The sequence below is a fragment of the Sebastes umbrosus genome, chromosome 12 (genome assembly GCF_015220745.1).
Source record: "Sebastes umbrosus isolate fSebUmb1 chromosome 12, fSebUmb1.pri, whole genome shotgun sequence".
Lineage (NCBI taxonomy): Eukaryota > Metazoa > Chordata > Actinopteri > Perciformes > Sebastidae > Sebastes > Sebastes umbrosus.
Window position 1 is genome coordinate 9,891,643 of NC_051280.1, and position 16,084 is coordinate 9,907,726.

At 40.0% G+C, this 16,084-nt stretch overlaps 1 protein-coding gene and 1 long non-coding RNA gene across 3 annotated transcripts in view; one reads left to right on the top strand and one right to left on the bottom strand.

The window, feature by feature from the left end:
• Positions 1-16,084, top strand: part of LOC119498374 — a 51,867-nt gene that overhangs the window by 14,317 nt on the left and 21,466 nt on the right. The gene's annotated exons all lie outside the window — the stretch shown is intronic.
• Positions 511-15,387, bottom strand: LOC119498373 (noelin-3-like). Its single transcript, XM_037787206.1, has 6 exons — positions 14,785-15,387; positions 10,421-10,564; positions 8,406-8,561; positions 5,707-5,926; positions 4,569-4,675; positions 511-2,236 (listed from the first exon to the last, which is right to left on the bottom strand). The coding sequence occupies exons 1-6, from the start codon at positions 14,851-14,853 to the stop codon at positions 1,559-1,561; spliced, it is 1,374 nt and encodes a 457-aa protein (XP_037643134.1). The 5' UTR covers positions 14,854-15,387; the 3' UTR covers positions 511-1,558.

Consider the following 16,084-nt stretch of genomic DNA (forward strand, 5'->3'; position numbering starts at 1 on the left):
TTTACTGAACTACTGTATTTATAATTACAATTTATTCAAATTATTTAAAATTTAGATTATACAATTTTGAAGAACTTGAGTATTTACGTTTTCTGCTACTTTATACTTCTACAATATTTATTTGTAACAGTATTTGTACATTGTAGTTAAGAATAGTAAAGATCCGAGTACTTGTTCTGCCACTGACTGAAAGTAACCAGGAAAACAGCAAATATCTCTGAATGTGATAAAAGCTCTGACAAAGAGTTACAGCGACGTAAAATGAGTAAGGTGGTGCAGGAAATGAAAAATATCCTCAGTCACTTTGCCCTTTTTAGAGGATAATGAAATAACGTTTTTGGCAGAAAGACATTGTTGCACTCAGGTCTATAATTTAAAGTGACGTCACATTAAATTATAGTGCAGCGCTACTTCATGTTTGAGGCGTTTCAGTGTTTCCTTTTAGTGGCAGAAAAGCCTCTTTATTTATCAAGCTGTTATCCTGACAACACAAATATACAGAACAGTGACTTAATGAAAACAATACTTTTATTTTGGTTATGTATAACTTCTTATTTACACAAATGAATGCTTATTAAAGTTATCTACTGCTGTTTGTATAAATGGATCTTTACCATTAATATACTAGAGACGAAGGAGAATGGGATGTTGTGCAGATACAAAATACACAGATATACAGTTACAGTAAAAATGCTATTAGGATAGCCAACATTCATGCACGAGAGCGGTTATCCCTTGGGCTTACAGAACGTACTGCACTGAATAAGGCATACAAACTGTTGCTGAAGTTACAAAAAAGCCAATATCTCAAAGTACGAAGTTAAAGGCGAGCAGTTCTGCAGTTTGCTGAAGCACTTTGACTTAGTACTTCAAGACATCCTATGACCTGGATGACTGAGAATCTTCATAGACACAAAATAGCCAAGTACAGTAACTATACAGGTGCATTATGGTTCACCACATTTCTCATTGTCTTGCACAAGGTCAAGTGCAAAAAAACATTTGAAAGGAAAAGTACAAAGATAAATTGAAAGCTAAATGGAGGCAGTGAAAGGCAGGAATAAATTAGCAGATGATGATGAATAAATGGCAAGGAAAGAATGGAAACAAAATGAACAATTAGTGAACACAGTCAAAATATGAATACATTAGGGGGCATGAATAAATGCAATACTGAATGAGAAAACCATTAAAAATATGAAGACTTTTTGGAAGAAAAGCTTTCATTTTTGGGGAGAAAAAGGAACTGCAGAAATTACAGGAAGTTCATTGTTCAGTGTTTCTAATAGTTGCTCAGTAAAGGTGCCATTATTAAATTAAAATTGTATTACCTGCAATATGTTTCATAATGCACCTCCAAGTGTCACGTTTTCACATGGAGAAATTGATTAACTCTTCATATGAAAACAGGCAAATAGCAAGATGTCTGTAAATAGATTCCTATAAAATATCCGAAAATAATCAGGGAAATTACATAAATAAATAAATTAATTTGAACATTCAGGCGCAACCATCCATCATCCATAATTTCTTTCATGTGTACAGTATCTTCCTCCGCTTAAGAGTCGTCCTCAGTTTTAATGATGTGGAAAAGTGTAACATTAAACAGCACCTGGTGGCCGTTGTTCCAGCCGTAGAGGGCGCGGTCCCTGTAGTTGTAGTCCAGCATAGACATGTGGAAGTACTGGTTATGAAAGGGGATGTCTGTGTACTCGTATGTGGAGGTCTTAGTGGAGTAAGCATAGTACACCTTGGCACCGGTCAGGTGGGAGTTAGTGATGTAGAGCGTCCCACAGATCATAAAAGACTCGCCGGCGTTCCTCTTTGAGTATTCTGTGTTCCATGTGCTGAGGATCTGGAGCGTATCCGGGTTCAGCTGGCTGATGACGATGTTCCCGGCGTTCTGGTTTGTGGCGTACACGGCCCACAGGCCCAGCTCGTCCGCCATCATGTCGATGTCGGAGAAGCCTCCCCAGGTGTAGGGGTACACGTTGTGGAAGCCCGCCGACTCCAGAGCCCTCTGGGTGACCACGCGGCCCGTCTCAAAGCTGTACCTCACGATGATGTTGCTCTGCATCTTGTTGTAGTACAGGGAGCCATTGTACACCACGTGGTCGGTTCCGGCCCATTTGAAAGGCAGGTTGTAGGTTCTCGACTCAACACCTGACACAAAATCAGCGATGGATTTATACTCTTTGACTATCTTGTTGTTGGTGTAGCTGTCCATGTACCAGACCTGAGGACAAATGAATACAGACGTTCCTGTGATGTTTAGTTATGAGAAACTGTGCCAGCTGTAAATGTACAAGAAATACTAATTAAAGTTAAAAAAAAAAGTAATTATAATCACCTGTAAAACAAAGTAATCTATATAACATGTCCATGAAAAAAGTAAGGAAGGCTTTCACTAAATAAAAGGAGGACAGAACACAGGAGCTCCATAAAAGTGGATATAAAAAGAACCAGACATTTGCTGGAGGCAAAACATTCAATGATGGACTTTTATTTTATTTTTATTTTATTTGTATTGATAAGGTCAAACTGGGACCGAGGGAGCACAACATTAACTACTCTAGGAAACAGAAAGAGACCTTTTGGATTTATAATCTCAGAATACTGCATCCGAGTGGGATGAATAAGGATTTTTGTATTTGAAAGTTTTATAGTTATTTAATAAAAGAGAGTTTTGTAGTTTTTATTCCATTTATTTAGGAGGCTTTTAACCTTTTCAACTCCATCCCTCTTTACCATAGACCCCTTTTTGTCTTTTTTAGAAGTGTACAGGGGGTCTTTATGGGAATTTAGCAGGTCAACAGTAGATGTCAGATAGAAGTGGTGTAAATCACCTGAAGATTAGTTTTAGTGTTAATCTGTGTGTCAAGTTGTTCATAAATCATAAATAAAAATTAAGATAAGCTTTGAAAGTGTTTAACGGCTTAGAACATTATGATCAAAATATATGATGGCCATTCCCACGCTCTGTTATGTCTTATGCGTTGTTGCAGCAATGTTTGGGTTGATACCATTTGTTACACAGATTTGGTTCTAAATTTAACCCTTTTTTTTTTAACCACTCGAAAAATTAATTAAAAACAATCCCTCCAAATTTACCACATTAAGACACCAAGACCTAAGACAGCCATCCTTCCTCTGAATGCTCTAGGTCTCTAGTTTGTGACTGTAAAGTTTCATGAGGCTGTGATTATCCTAGCGGTCACCACAGGTACTTTTATGCAGCGATGTCCGGCGCCCTCAAGGAGTGGAAAAAGTTAATATTTACCAAGCGGTTTAAGATCTGCTGTGGAGTTTTCAACCACTAGTCCAACTAGTGCTATGGAGCAATGTTTCGATAAGTAGGCCAGGTCACGTAAACGCAGGCAGACAATGCAAATTCCTGCTTCATGCCATTACACTTAATGACAGTTGATGGTTGTTAACAGCCAAGACACGTAGCAAAGTGTCAGCAAAGGCAGAAGAAGACTGCTAGAGTTAGTGAGATAGCACACATGGATGTCAACAAATAATTTTAAAAACATCAAAAATGTTCAAAGCAAAGACAATAGTTATGTTAAACACCTTTTACTTAGTTTTGGCATAATGTATCCAATGTTATGCCTGACCAAATAAAGGCTTTTATCTTTACTGTGTTTTTCAACTTGATCCTGAGGGTGAACACACGGCCTCTGCAGTCTTTTTGTATTAAAAAAAAATGGTTTTGCATATGAGGGAAATGCACTGACATGTTTAAAAGTACAATGTGGGGTAGTGGAGCAGAAGATGGACTTAATTTAGCTTTGAGAATATGAATATCAAGTGGATGTACAGTGGAAGTTGCAGTTTTTTGCAGAAATAAATGCTGCAGCTCCTCAAGACAAACAGAGGTTTCTCGTGTCCTGTTTCTTGGCGGCTGAGTGGAGTGACGGGGGTTAACTCCGGAGCTTGTAACGTCATTGACTCCGGCCCAAGCAGGAAATGTTAACACAGTGTTTGATTTTTCAAATTGTGGGCTAGTGTAGAAACATGGCAGCTGGTTCTGTGAATAGGACCCGCTCACTGTGTAGATATAAACGGTTCATTCTAAGGTAACGAAAACACAACGATTCTTATTTTCAGGTGATTATACACTAAAGAAAACATACTTAACATATTCCATTTCTGCCAATAGATCCCCCTAAATGTTACACACTGTTTCTTTAAGCCTCAAGGATAGCTGGCCATTAATGTGTCTAGTGCTCATTGGATAATTGACAAAGCCTCAGCCATCTTGTGGTGTATGTAAAGGCTGTGCTTTTACCCGTTCTGTTAAACACGCTGATGAAGGCCCTGTGCCAAAACGCATTAGGGAATAAAGTGTATTGAGTTTCACATTCATTTGAAAGAATGCCCAAAATGCTCAGCAAGCGACATCGACTTTTATGTTTGATCCCAGCAGTTAATTGTGTAAAAAAGTTTTAGCGAGCATGATATTGCAATTCAACTTCGTCTCTCGCCACTGAACAACAGGAGGGAAGCGGATGTAAATTATTGAACTACCCCGCGTTGCATCAAAGACTATTAACTCGGCTCACCCTGTTGTTTTTGGGAGACGCTTGCGGGTCGGTCATCCAGGCTCCAAATCTGGTCCCTGAAGTTTTCACAGTCAGAGGCCCAGTGATCTTCATTAGTTTGCCACATGCTGAGAACACATCACACAGCTCTGGTCACAAACCGCACCAGCTAGCACATGATAAAGCCACAGCCAATGTTATGATGATGGTAATACTGGAATAAATCTCAAAGCACTGGATTGCTGCAATCTGTGGCTAACGAGTAAACAAAGAAGTTCTAGATGTGGGCTGTTTGTGCTCAGCATCTGCACACTGCCACATGCTTTTCTCTGCTTTTATAGAAATACAGAGGATAAACTGCCGCTGTACAACAACTAGTAAAACTTCCTATGTGTCAGAGCTGCGTGTCCATTTATCCCACACTGTTTAATATTTGAAATAGCTGCACTTAATTCATATTGCCAGACACTTTAATTGTGCCAAATGACAGTAGGCTATCACTTGCACGCAACTGTGCGAGTTCCCTATTAAGTATTTAACTGCTATTTTACCTAATCAATCAAAGCTTCATGCACTGCGTAAGTAATCATCTCGAGCTCAGGCAGATTTCCAGCCACGTCCCATTAGCATTCACATGTTAGCTATTCATGGTGACACTTTGACAGGTTCCATCAGTGTTGATAACATGGCAGTTGGCAAATTGGAGTTTAGTTATGCAAACCTTTATCAGAGGCAACGCTGCTCTGAAAGCAGAATTAGATGAGTGGAACATCGATGGGTGGAGCAAAGGAGCTACAGCTTTTCAAACTGCAAATGGCAAGGAAGGAACCAGAAGGATTCAAAATAAAAAAAAAAAATAGACGTGAAAAACTTAGCAATCATGATTTTGTACTGTGACTTGATTGCACTCTTTTAATTGGCAACCACAGTACAAAGCTTCAAGATGCTATACTACCACCTCTTTACCTCTAGCTTGTAAAATTGTTCTTTGAGGTTTTCTCAACATTATTTCTGCCGCCAGTAGCAGTTCTACTGTCCCCTACTCTGTATCTAAAACGCCAATCTGCTGATAGCTGCAAGAAATGTGCCTATGATCCCTCTGCCATCAAATAATCTGGGTTCACCGTGCCTGAATCTGCTTCCTCTGCGATGGACTTACTGAGTTTGCTCATGCAGTTGCGGAGCCGGTTTTCCAGGTTTAGGACCCTCTGCTGCAGCTCCTCGTAGTCGTAGGCGCCCATTTCCTCCTGGATGCCCATCAACACACCGGACAGGTTCCTGATCTCCTCTTTGAACTGGGAGATGAGCTTAGCGTCCGTCTTGTATTGCTCCAGGACAGGGATCAGCGGCTGCAGGGACTCCATCTTTCCCTTTAGCTCCTAGAAAACACCAAAAATACACCACTGCAAACAAATGTCTCAATCTGGAAACAGTTCTTATAGTAGTGAGTAGATATTTGATAAATATAAATATAAGTTACCCTCCAAAAAATCCAGACTCTTCATACAGATTGATTATTACAAGAAACATTGTTGATTAAGGGAAAACAATATCATTTGGTTTTCTGGCACATTAACGTAAAGAGAAAAACACTAATTGAATATTTGCAGGAAAGATTTTCTAAATCAAAAGTTTATCATCAGAAAGGAAACTTGAGAGTAAGGAGGAGGGAGAAGCTCTAGTAAGACGCAAACAAATTTCACTGATGGATGATAACTGTAATAATCATTATAGTAATTGCTCCGGTTATAATTGTTATGTAATGTCAGTGTCAATTATACAATGTCAAAGTATATGGAAATCCTCTCTTCTGTGAAAATGCAAAGTTCTTCTTCATGAGAAGAATTAATATTGGCTATACGTGCATTTGTGTTACTTTGTGTCCGATTCAGAACTTGATGTATTGCCCAGCTCTACCAATAACCAGTGGTGGATGAAGTTTGGTGGATGAATTTTATTTACATGTAAATAAAAGTAGTAATACCACTGTGTTACAAATTAAAGTCTTGCATTCAAAACTCTTAAGTAAAATTACAAAAGTATTAACATCAAAATATACTCAAAATACTACAAGTAAGAGTACTTATTAAGCAGAATGGTCAGAACAATATGTTTACCACTGGAATTTATATTGATGCATTAAATTGTAAGCATCACTGATGTTGCAACTGGTAAAGAGCTTATTTTAACTACTTTATTTACTACTTTATAAGATACTCAGTAGCTTAATCCAGTCATTGCCAAAGAATGGGTCGATTTTATTAGGGGCGCCAGATACATTTGCAGGATTTCTTCCAGTCTTTGCAGTATGCCTTTGAGCCTCATGAGGGAGCCTGAATGTTCATATTGCTCTGATAATTGTAGCTTACTTAGAACATTTAATCCAGTATGAAGGCTAGCGTACATTCTGTTGGTTTTACTGATGAGAAGGAAAAAATGCACCTAAATGCATTGATTTGGTTTCATTTATAAAGTATTAACATGTGTATAAGTTTTCAATAGCACATGCATAATATGAAGTTGTGATTTATCAAACGTATATCTCTTCAAAATGGCTGGTTTACCTATTCAAGATAATATAAGGTGATCCGGAAATGACAGTAAAAGTGGTCAGGAACGTACATTTACGCACAAATTTGCTCTTCTTATGATTTATAAATAAGGCTTATTGTGAATTAGGTCGCGATGGTTTGACATTTTTAAAAAGTGAGTCTCCAGAATTTTTTTGGGAGAAACACTGGCCTAATCCATAACAATCTCGGGACCCATCGGCTATCGGTCTGACGACAGATAAGCCTCTGGGGGCAAGGGGTATATTTCTGGGGTTCCGGTGTAGCTAGTGGATATCCGGGCCAATACTTGCTTGTTTAACGTCCAATTAGCAACTTGAGATGTGAGACTGGAGTTGGAGTTGAGAGCCTATTTGTACGACCGGATTGTTTCACAAGTAGCCAGTTTAATTTTAAACTGATACCAAGCGAGATCATCGTCAGACGATAGCCGGTGGGTTCCCAGACTGCATTCGGCCAATGCATTCTGCCTCTTTTGCTCTCCACACGGACTGTTTACCTGCATTTAAACAAAGCTTTCTCAAACGTGATTGGTCAACACTACCCGGACTACAAACGGAAACCAGAACACTTCCGATGCCAAAATCTTGTGCCGTCGCTACAGATTAGATGTGAATGCATGATCTGTTTATAGAAATTAAATCCATATTAATACATCATACTTTAATTTATTAGTTGATTTATTTTGTATTAATAATCTGAATCTGCAAAGTAACTGCAAAGTTGTCAAATGTATTGTAGTGGTAAGAAGTCCAATATTGGCTTCCAAAATGCAGTGGAGTAGAAGTAATACTGTTAGTAAAATGGAAATACTCAAGTAAAGTACCTCAAAGTTGTACTTAAATGTAGTAGTTGAGTAAATGTACTTAGTTACCTTCCACCTCTACCAATAACTTTTTTTACAGTGGGGTTCACAGGAAGAGGCAGCAGCATGTATAACATAATGCAACAGAGGCGTTTTTGTAAATGAAAACTAAAGTATTGTGCTTGATCACAGCTACAAAGAGTACAATATTCTATACACATGGAAAATGGAAATGCTTCATATAACCATCAGGATCTTATCACGCTCGCTGATAAAAGAGTTTTGAGAATCCATACTGGATGCTTCCTCCACAGCCTGTCTAGCTTTTTAAGACAATTTTGTCCTCTGCCGGGCAGTGGTATTGATCTAGTCAGGAATGAAAGTTTATCTATTCAGATGCTTCTAAGGTGTCTTTAGAGGGGATCCTTTCACAGCCTCTCCTGTGATGTTTTTCACAAAGTTAAACATCAAACACAAATATACCTGAAAGTTTTTGTTGACGAGCGTCTTCCTGTCCGATTCGATCTGTCGAAACTTTGACCGCAGTCCTTTGATCTGGCTCTCCATCCTCATGATATACTGAAAGTCCCTCTGCGTCCGCAGGTTCAGCACCTCGATTGACTGCGACATGTTCTGCACCTTTTGAAAAGAATGAAACAGTGCAGCAGCATTGATTTTTCCATCCGCTGCGAGATTAAAATGTCCTCCATGTTCAGCCGTTCAGTAGCCTGCCATGCTCTAACTTCCCGGGGAACAAATCAACATTTTGACCTTCAACGAGATTGTCTTTTAACCATCTATGTGTGAGCCGAATAGAGCTTTAAATGGCTTTTACATGGACACGTAACTGTTACATGGACACTTTATTATTCAGTTTTGAAGCATATATTTCACTTCATCAGTTATAATTCAAAACAAATTGCCTGTTTTTTGAATGTCACGGATAAACTAGTGAATCTGCAAGGTTTGATAACACATTTCAGAGTAGATATTTGACACAGAAACCCTCTGCGGTTTAACAAAAGCCTAAAGGTTTATGGGGCATGTGAACAAGAAGAAATGTGGTTCCTTTCTCTCTCTTCTCTTCGGCTCTAATTGTAGCCAGCCAACATTATTGGAGCACATCGCTAGCAAAGTGGCACAACACTCACACATTGTGTTCTGCATACTTTTCTGGCTCTGGTACAGGGATCCCGAAATGGCCTCACTGAAGCCCCTAGGCAGCTTAGTACATTAGTGTCAAAGACCCCAGTGAACGACAGAGAACACCCTTTGGCGTACAACATTAAAATGTAGGCTAGAGCAATGTTCCTTATATGGCGTAGTGATTGAGGAAAAGTAACTCTGGTACCGTGCAATCTGTGTGTTAGTAGGTAATGCATTAAAAAAACAACTTCATTTGGAATTGAAAGTCGTGTTTCTACTTCAATTCACAATGTTGGCTGTTGTATTCAGAGCTATTTTTTTGCGATCAATTCAAAATCCATACTTTTGATTTATTTTTTAAATCATGGTGTAAATGTGGAAAAAAATAAATAATACAAACTATTTCTTGAAAGGCTTATTTTGATTAGAGTTCACTTTCTGACAGAAATAAGGGTCCTAATCAAAAGCATAAAGGTCCAGTGTGTAGGATCTGGCGGTATCTAGCGGCGAGGTGAGGAGATTGCCACCAACTGAAGCCTCTCCTGTGTGCCAAGCGCGTAGAAGAACTATGGTGGCCGACGCGAAAACGCGAATGGCGCTCTCTAGAACCAGTTGTTGTAAGAGTAGCGTAGGTCATTTGGAGCAGAGCCAGTGCGTAGAGTGTGTGCATGGGAAGTGAGTGGTGAAGCAAGAGAGAGAGAGCGTCAGCGACGACGGGAGCGAGTAACGTTATTGACTCCGACCCAAGCAAGGAAAGTTAAGATTGTCCGTTCTGGGCTACTGTAGAAACATGGCGGTGCAACATGGCGGACTCCATGGAGAGAGGACCCCTATGTAGATATAAACGTCTCATTCTAAGATAACGAAAACAGGATTGTTATTATCAGGTGATTATACATTAAAGAAAATATACTTATTAATATTATATTCCATTTCTGCCAATAGATCCACCTAATTATTATACACTGGTTCCATAAAGCCTGATAATACTGAACCAAGAGCCTTGAATGGTTCGTTGCAAAATACTGGGAGCACTCCTGTTGTGTTAAGGTGGGATGGAGAGCAGCCATTCAGCTGATGTCAACCATGTAATATATGCAGACGTGGAAAATAGGGTTATGGACCTGGCTGGTGCAATCTCTCAGAGGATTAGGGCAACAAAGAAGCATGAATAACGATAGAAATCAATGTGACATGTCGATATGACTTTAGGTGTGCTGGTTGCTGTTTACAGTATGTGTGTGTGTGTGTGTGTGTGTGTGTGTGTGTGTGTGTGTGTGTGTGTGTGTGTGTGTTTAGAGAGTCTGTGCATTGTTGCATAAGCAGAAATGTGAGCGGCTGCGTGCACGCACCTTCTCCAGGAGCTGGCGGAGCTGTCTGCCTTTGGCATCTCTGGAGCACAGATTCTGTTCAGGTGCCACCACTGTGCAGATACAACGCCCATCCGCATCTTGAGCTGAGCTGTACACCTGCCACCCCTCCTTTGGCCTGATGGTCTGCATACAGAAGCACAGTCATAAATACACAGCACACACATCTGCAGGCAGGCACACACACACACTCCAGAGATCCAACACCGATGATATTGCTATCATGATATTGCTATCATGAAATTGCGGCACACAGCTGTTATGTTTTATTTTTTCCTCATGGGTCATCCATTCTTCTGCCTTACGCACCCCAAAGCTTTAACATCAACCAATTCCACTCACTTATAAAAAAGCCACGGCTTTGAAAGAATACATTGCTTTTGTTTTAATATATTCCTCCACAGTATATGCTCTCGAGTGAATTTCCTCTTCAACAATAAATAGTGTTTCCTGGCCTTGATGAATAACCCAAGTGTGGAAATTCCTCTGTTACTCCTCACTAGGCCTTAACTGAAAGTCCTGCTGGGAGACGCAGATAAACCTGATTTGTGGAAGCTTTTCCCGCTCTTTATTACAGCCAATATGCTCCGCAGCACTAGAGTATAAAGCTTAAAGAACATAAAAGTTATGCATCATAAGCCAATGCAGCATATTCTAATGCAGTACCATCAACGAATATGTACACAGTAGAAACTAGTTCCACTCCAAATATTGATCAAAGTGTCCTGAAGTGCTGCAAAAGTATCAGACTCGCAAACAGCATCTGTATTTGAACAATACTGCTGTTTATTGTCAGCATGGGAAATTAACACCGCCTCCAGCCAAATACTGGCACCCTTTGACTGCGGACGGTAAATTTGTCTGCACTACCAGCATCTTTTGGCAGAAAACCAACCCTTATTTGGATTTTGTTTTTGCATTCTAAAGCTCAATCTGGCTGGAGAATAGCATGTGAAATTTGAACTTTGGCCTCAGCCAGCCTTTGAAGCTTGTGGACAGAAAAGAGGAGTGCCCTGTGTTCATAGTGCAGGCATCCCTTTTCCTTCTCCCATTCATCCTTACCTGTCAACCTGAACCTTTCTAAAAAGCGTTGGGAATCAGCCTTGAAAGATAATGGCCCCTATGAGCAGGCAGACGTCACGCCACGGGAAAAAGCTCAGTCATTGACTCATCATTTTCACTTTGTAGTTATACTGTATTACTGCCATAGAACAATCCCGTGTTTTAAAGGGGAACACCACATAAATTAAGAATTTCAATATGTTATTTCCATGGCCTAAGAAAGTTCAGTCCAGTATTTGTGAACATGAACTCCTCTCTCTCAAAGCCAGAAACCTGAGAAGTAAGTCTCAAACTGGTGACGTTATTGGGTATTAAGTCTGGAGCTGCTCCATAGACAATGAATGGGAGACTGATTTAATGGACCCACAGAATGTTGGTTTTCTTTATTCTATTGTAGTGTTGTGAAACAGAAAATGTTCCCATATACTCTGAACTGGGGATGTTAATAATTAACCGTTAAACTGTTAACCGACATGAGCAAAACTTAGAGGAGCGTCTTGTCACTTAAAGGAGAATAGCCGGTCCACCTTAACAGCCCACCTTAAGTGAGCCTGAGTCGGTGTTGCAGATACAGGAGCTTGGCTTGGGTCTTGAGGAGTTGTAGCATTTATTCACTGACATCAATTAACTGTACACACACTGCACTGCTACGTTCACAGCATTAACGCTACTGATAACGTCATACTCACCGTCGTCACACTCACACGGTCTGTCGTACACTCGCTAACGTTACGCCAGGCAGAAACACAGCTGACAGCTGACACCTCGCAGCTATACTAAATGATGAGGTAGAGACTTTTACTGGGAAAGTGACTGCATGTGTCCACAGCATGACATGCAGCATCGTGGCTGCTACAGTAATTCTCCCGGTCGGGTGAACTTGGGACTCAGTTGTCTATATATACACTGTGCATATATATACAGTATATACACTGCAGCTGGCGATAAATGATGGATTTAACCTGTTTGTGTATCGGTTTATCGTTGCAGCTGGGCGGTTTATTAGACAACGCACTAATCTTGTCGGTTAACGGTTAATGAGCGGTTAACGAAAAAATTCAAAATTAGCATCCCTACTCAGAACATTCCTCTGGGTGCTCTCAGTATCATCTAGAACATCTTTCCCTATTCATTGTCTATGGAGCAGCTCCACACTTTATACCCTATGACATCACAAGTTTGAGATTTAGAACTCTAGTTTTTGGATTTGGGAGAGAGTTGTTCATGTTTACTAACATTTTTGGACTGTCTTAGACCATAGGGATAACATGTATGAATTTTGAAAATGGCGTACTTCCCCCTTTAAGAATGAAACGGCTGATCAAACCTTGAATTTGCAATGAAGAAATTTATCACTAATTTAGTTTTTTTACATCTCCTCTGCCACATCTTCTTTTTGCTTTCTTATCTAAGTAAAATAAAAATAAAAAAGTATATATAAAAATATAATTCTGCGCTATCAATCTCCTGAGCTTTCATTCTTTCTCCCAGCACAACTCCCTTATGTTATCAGATTGTAAGAAAATTGTTTCAGGTATTATCAAAACACCACAGGCCCGATCTTTGTCTCCCTTTGCTATTGGTTGCTGGTAAAGTTTGTGATCTCTGAATTAAAGCTTATTCTACTGATGCCCTGATGCTAAGTTGGTCCTTTATATGATTATTAGATAAAAGCCATGGAAGTACAATATCATAATCTTGCCTTTACAATCTTATTTGATACATTATGTTCTACCTCTGAACTGTACAAACGCGCATTTAATTAAAGAATCCAACCACTGAAAAGCAGCAGAAGAAAGAAGTGATATTGCATAGAATATATATCTAGAGGTCATGTGTAGTTTATGGTGGTAGTAGTGTAAGAGATACTGGATGGCTTGGTGCACCATAGCTGGAATCTGCATCTCTCATGGCATCATAGCTGAATGGAATAAAAGAGGAAGGGAAAAAACACCCTTACTTTGCTTTGAAAGGCTCCTAAAAAGAAGCCAGTTTCATTACTCTGTTAAACCGGTCTTTCTCCTCCGTCTCTTGAGTGACGCACATCCTTTCCCCCCTCTCCTCACTCTCACATCTCCTCATATTAAAATGAATCTTTAGCTCAGCCAAGCCAGATGCACTCTCCAACTCTGCACAAAGAGGTTTTTTTTTACCCCCGCTCATTGAATAATTCAGACAGCTGGTTCCTCTTTTGTTTCTTGCCGTTCATTTAGACTTTCTGACAGATCTGTACTCAGTTTTTTTGAGCATCCTGTAAAGGTTTCCTGTTTTTTTGTGAACAAACAAGGAAAACATTAATTCTGCGCACCACTTTCAATCATGGCAAGGTGATGTAGTGTGTGTGAGGACACTGCTTTGCAATCAAGACACTGGCACAGGGATGTTGTGCTCTGCATGGGTGGGATGAACCTAATCGACCATTGTTCTTGTCCAAATGGCTCGGTGATCCGCAAGCTGCTCTTCCTAATTTGAGATAATGCTCCCAAATGCATTCCCACATTTTCGTAAAGCTTAAACTGGGCAGGATGGATTTCCCTATAAAGCATTAAGAAGGTAGCATGCAAAAAGAAATTGGAATGAGAAATGAATCAATCTTTTTCAGTTAAAGTAAGAATATATTAAGATGTTTTAGTGCAGCTTCCTCTGATCTGGGAGAGGGGAATTTGGATATAATTCCCAGCAGCAATATTTATTTATCTTTTTACAATGATTTGAACTCTCTCTCTTAAAAGTGAGTTATATGCCTGCATGGCAATGCTCCAGGATCAATATCAGTGCAATGTGGTTGATGTAAGGCAATAAACATGAGTGCTGTGAGGGGTGGCTCTTCCTCTACCACTACTTTAAATTCACATGATTTTTTTTTTTTCCCCAAAACATTTCTGGCATGTTATTGTTAATTCCTACCAATGCTGGATGGAGTGCACACAGTGACTATATAGCAAAGAATCAGAATCGTGTTTATTACCAGGTGTAAGAGGTATATACACTAGGAATTTGCTTTGGTTTTGTTAGAGCAAGTAAACAGTATAATAACAAAAGAATAGATATAAACGTTAGAATAAAATAAGAATAAAAAAATTTAATTTCTACCAATATACAATAGAAGAAGAGAGCAGCCAAACATGCAAAAAAAAAAGCCTGTAAGCTGAACTGATTGTCTCTGTTGTTGGTTATCCACCAACCATTGCGCAATTGCGCCACCCTAATGAAAGATGAACTTTAAAAACAAGCACATTACACAGCATGCTGTTAAGCTCGTGTTGAAGTTCTCTGTGACTCACCACTGAAGGGCAGTATCCGAACAGCAGCAGGACCAGCAGCGGGTTCAGGACCACGGACAGCGACCACATCCTGTCTGCTGGGCTTCGGTGTTTCTCCCTCCTCCACCTCTCCTCTCCTCTCCTCTCCTCTCCTCCTGCGACGGGTACAAAACAATGTTTTCACGCAGGTTTTGTGCCCGTGTGGGCTCGCAGCCACCTCGTCCACTCTACGAGCTGCTGCTGGTGAGAACCGCGGCTTCCTGGGGAGGAGGAGGAACAGGAGGAAGAGGATGAGGAGGAGAGCGCATCCATCCACTCGTCCCCGTTACGCACGCCATGTGGGCAGCAGGGGGAGAAAGCTCGTCACTGGAGGGGAGAGAGGGGCAAAAAGTTTGTGGGCACGCATGCAGCGCAAATCCGAGCTGCGTTTAGGTTCTAGGGACCCTTTTCTTCACGGATATGACATCATCCAGCTGCCTCCTCTGGACTTTTAATGAAGCCAGCTTGTTGTGTGTGTGTGTGTGTGTGTGTGTGTGTGTGTATATGCGTGTGTGTGAGGAGGAACCACCGGCAGCTGTGCGCTGACAAAAGTTGCAGCTGGCAGTATTCAGCATGGAAATAGAGGAGATATAGAGGCACGAGATCAGAGCTGCTGCTGCGTTATTGTGCCACGCGCAAAGAGAGAGAGAGAGAGAAAGAGCGCGAGGAGATGATATGATGGCAGCATGCAAAAATATCCTATTTAGTTTTATATGAGAAGGAATATTATGGTTTCATTTTTGGTGAACTACTTTAGTGTTTTAGTGCAAATGGGAAATTAAAAGGTTCCGTTCACTGAAATTACCCCCAAAAGGTTTCCTCTAATGGACTTTATATGGGAGCCCATTTGTGCCAAGAAAAAAATAAATTACACATATTGAAATTTTTTTTTTAACTTACTTATTAAATAGTCTGGCCAATCAGAGCTCCTGCTGCTGCTTTGTTGGTTCATTTTGCAAAATATTCTATTTTAGTTTTATATGAGAAAGAATATTATGGTTTCATTTTGGCTAAACTACTATAGTGTTTTAGAGCAAATGTGAAGTTAAAAGGTTCAGTTCACTGAAATTACCCCAAAACATTTCAAGTTTACCTCTAATGGTAATGTATGGTAGCCCATTTGTGCCAAGGAAAAAAATAAAATGATAAAATACACATATTGAAAAATATATATAAAAAAATATGGAGTCAAAATAATAAAAATAAATATATATTTGTTTTAACTTACTAATCAAATAGTCTGGCCAATCAGAGCTCCTGCTGCTGCTGCTTTGTGGGTCGG

Bases quoted from the DNA above. Each gene is read 5' to 3' on its own strand.
- LOC119498373 (XM_037787206.1), bottom strand. From the start codon at position 14,853: ATGTGGTCGCTGTCCGTGGTCCTGAACCCGCTGCTGGTCCTGCTGCTG. The intron at 10,565-14,784 runs GTGAGTCACAGA...TTCTGTATGCAG, and splicing joins TCGGATACTGCCCTTCAGTG to ACCATCAGGCCAAAGGAGGG. The intron at 2,237-4,568 runs GTGAGCCGAGTT...ATTTGTCCTCAG, and splicing joins CGTCTCCCAAAAACAACAGG to GTCTGGTACATGGACAGCTA.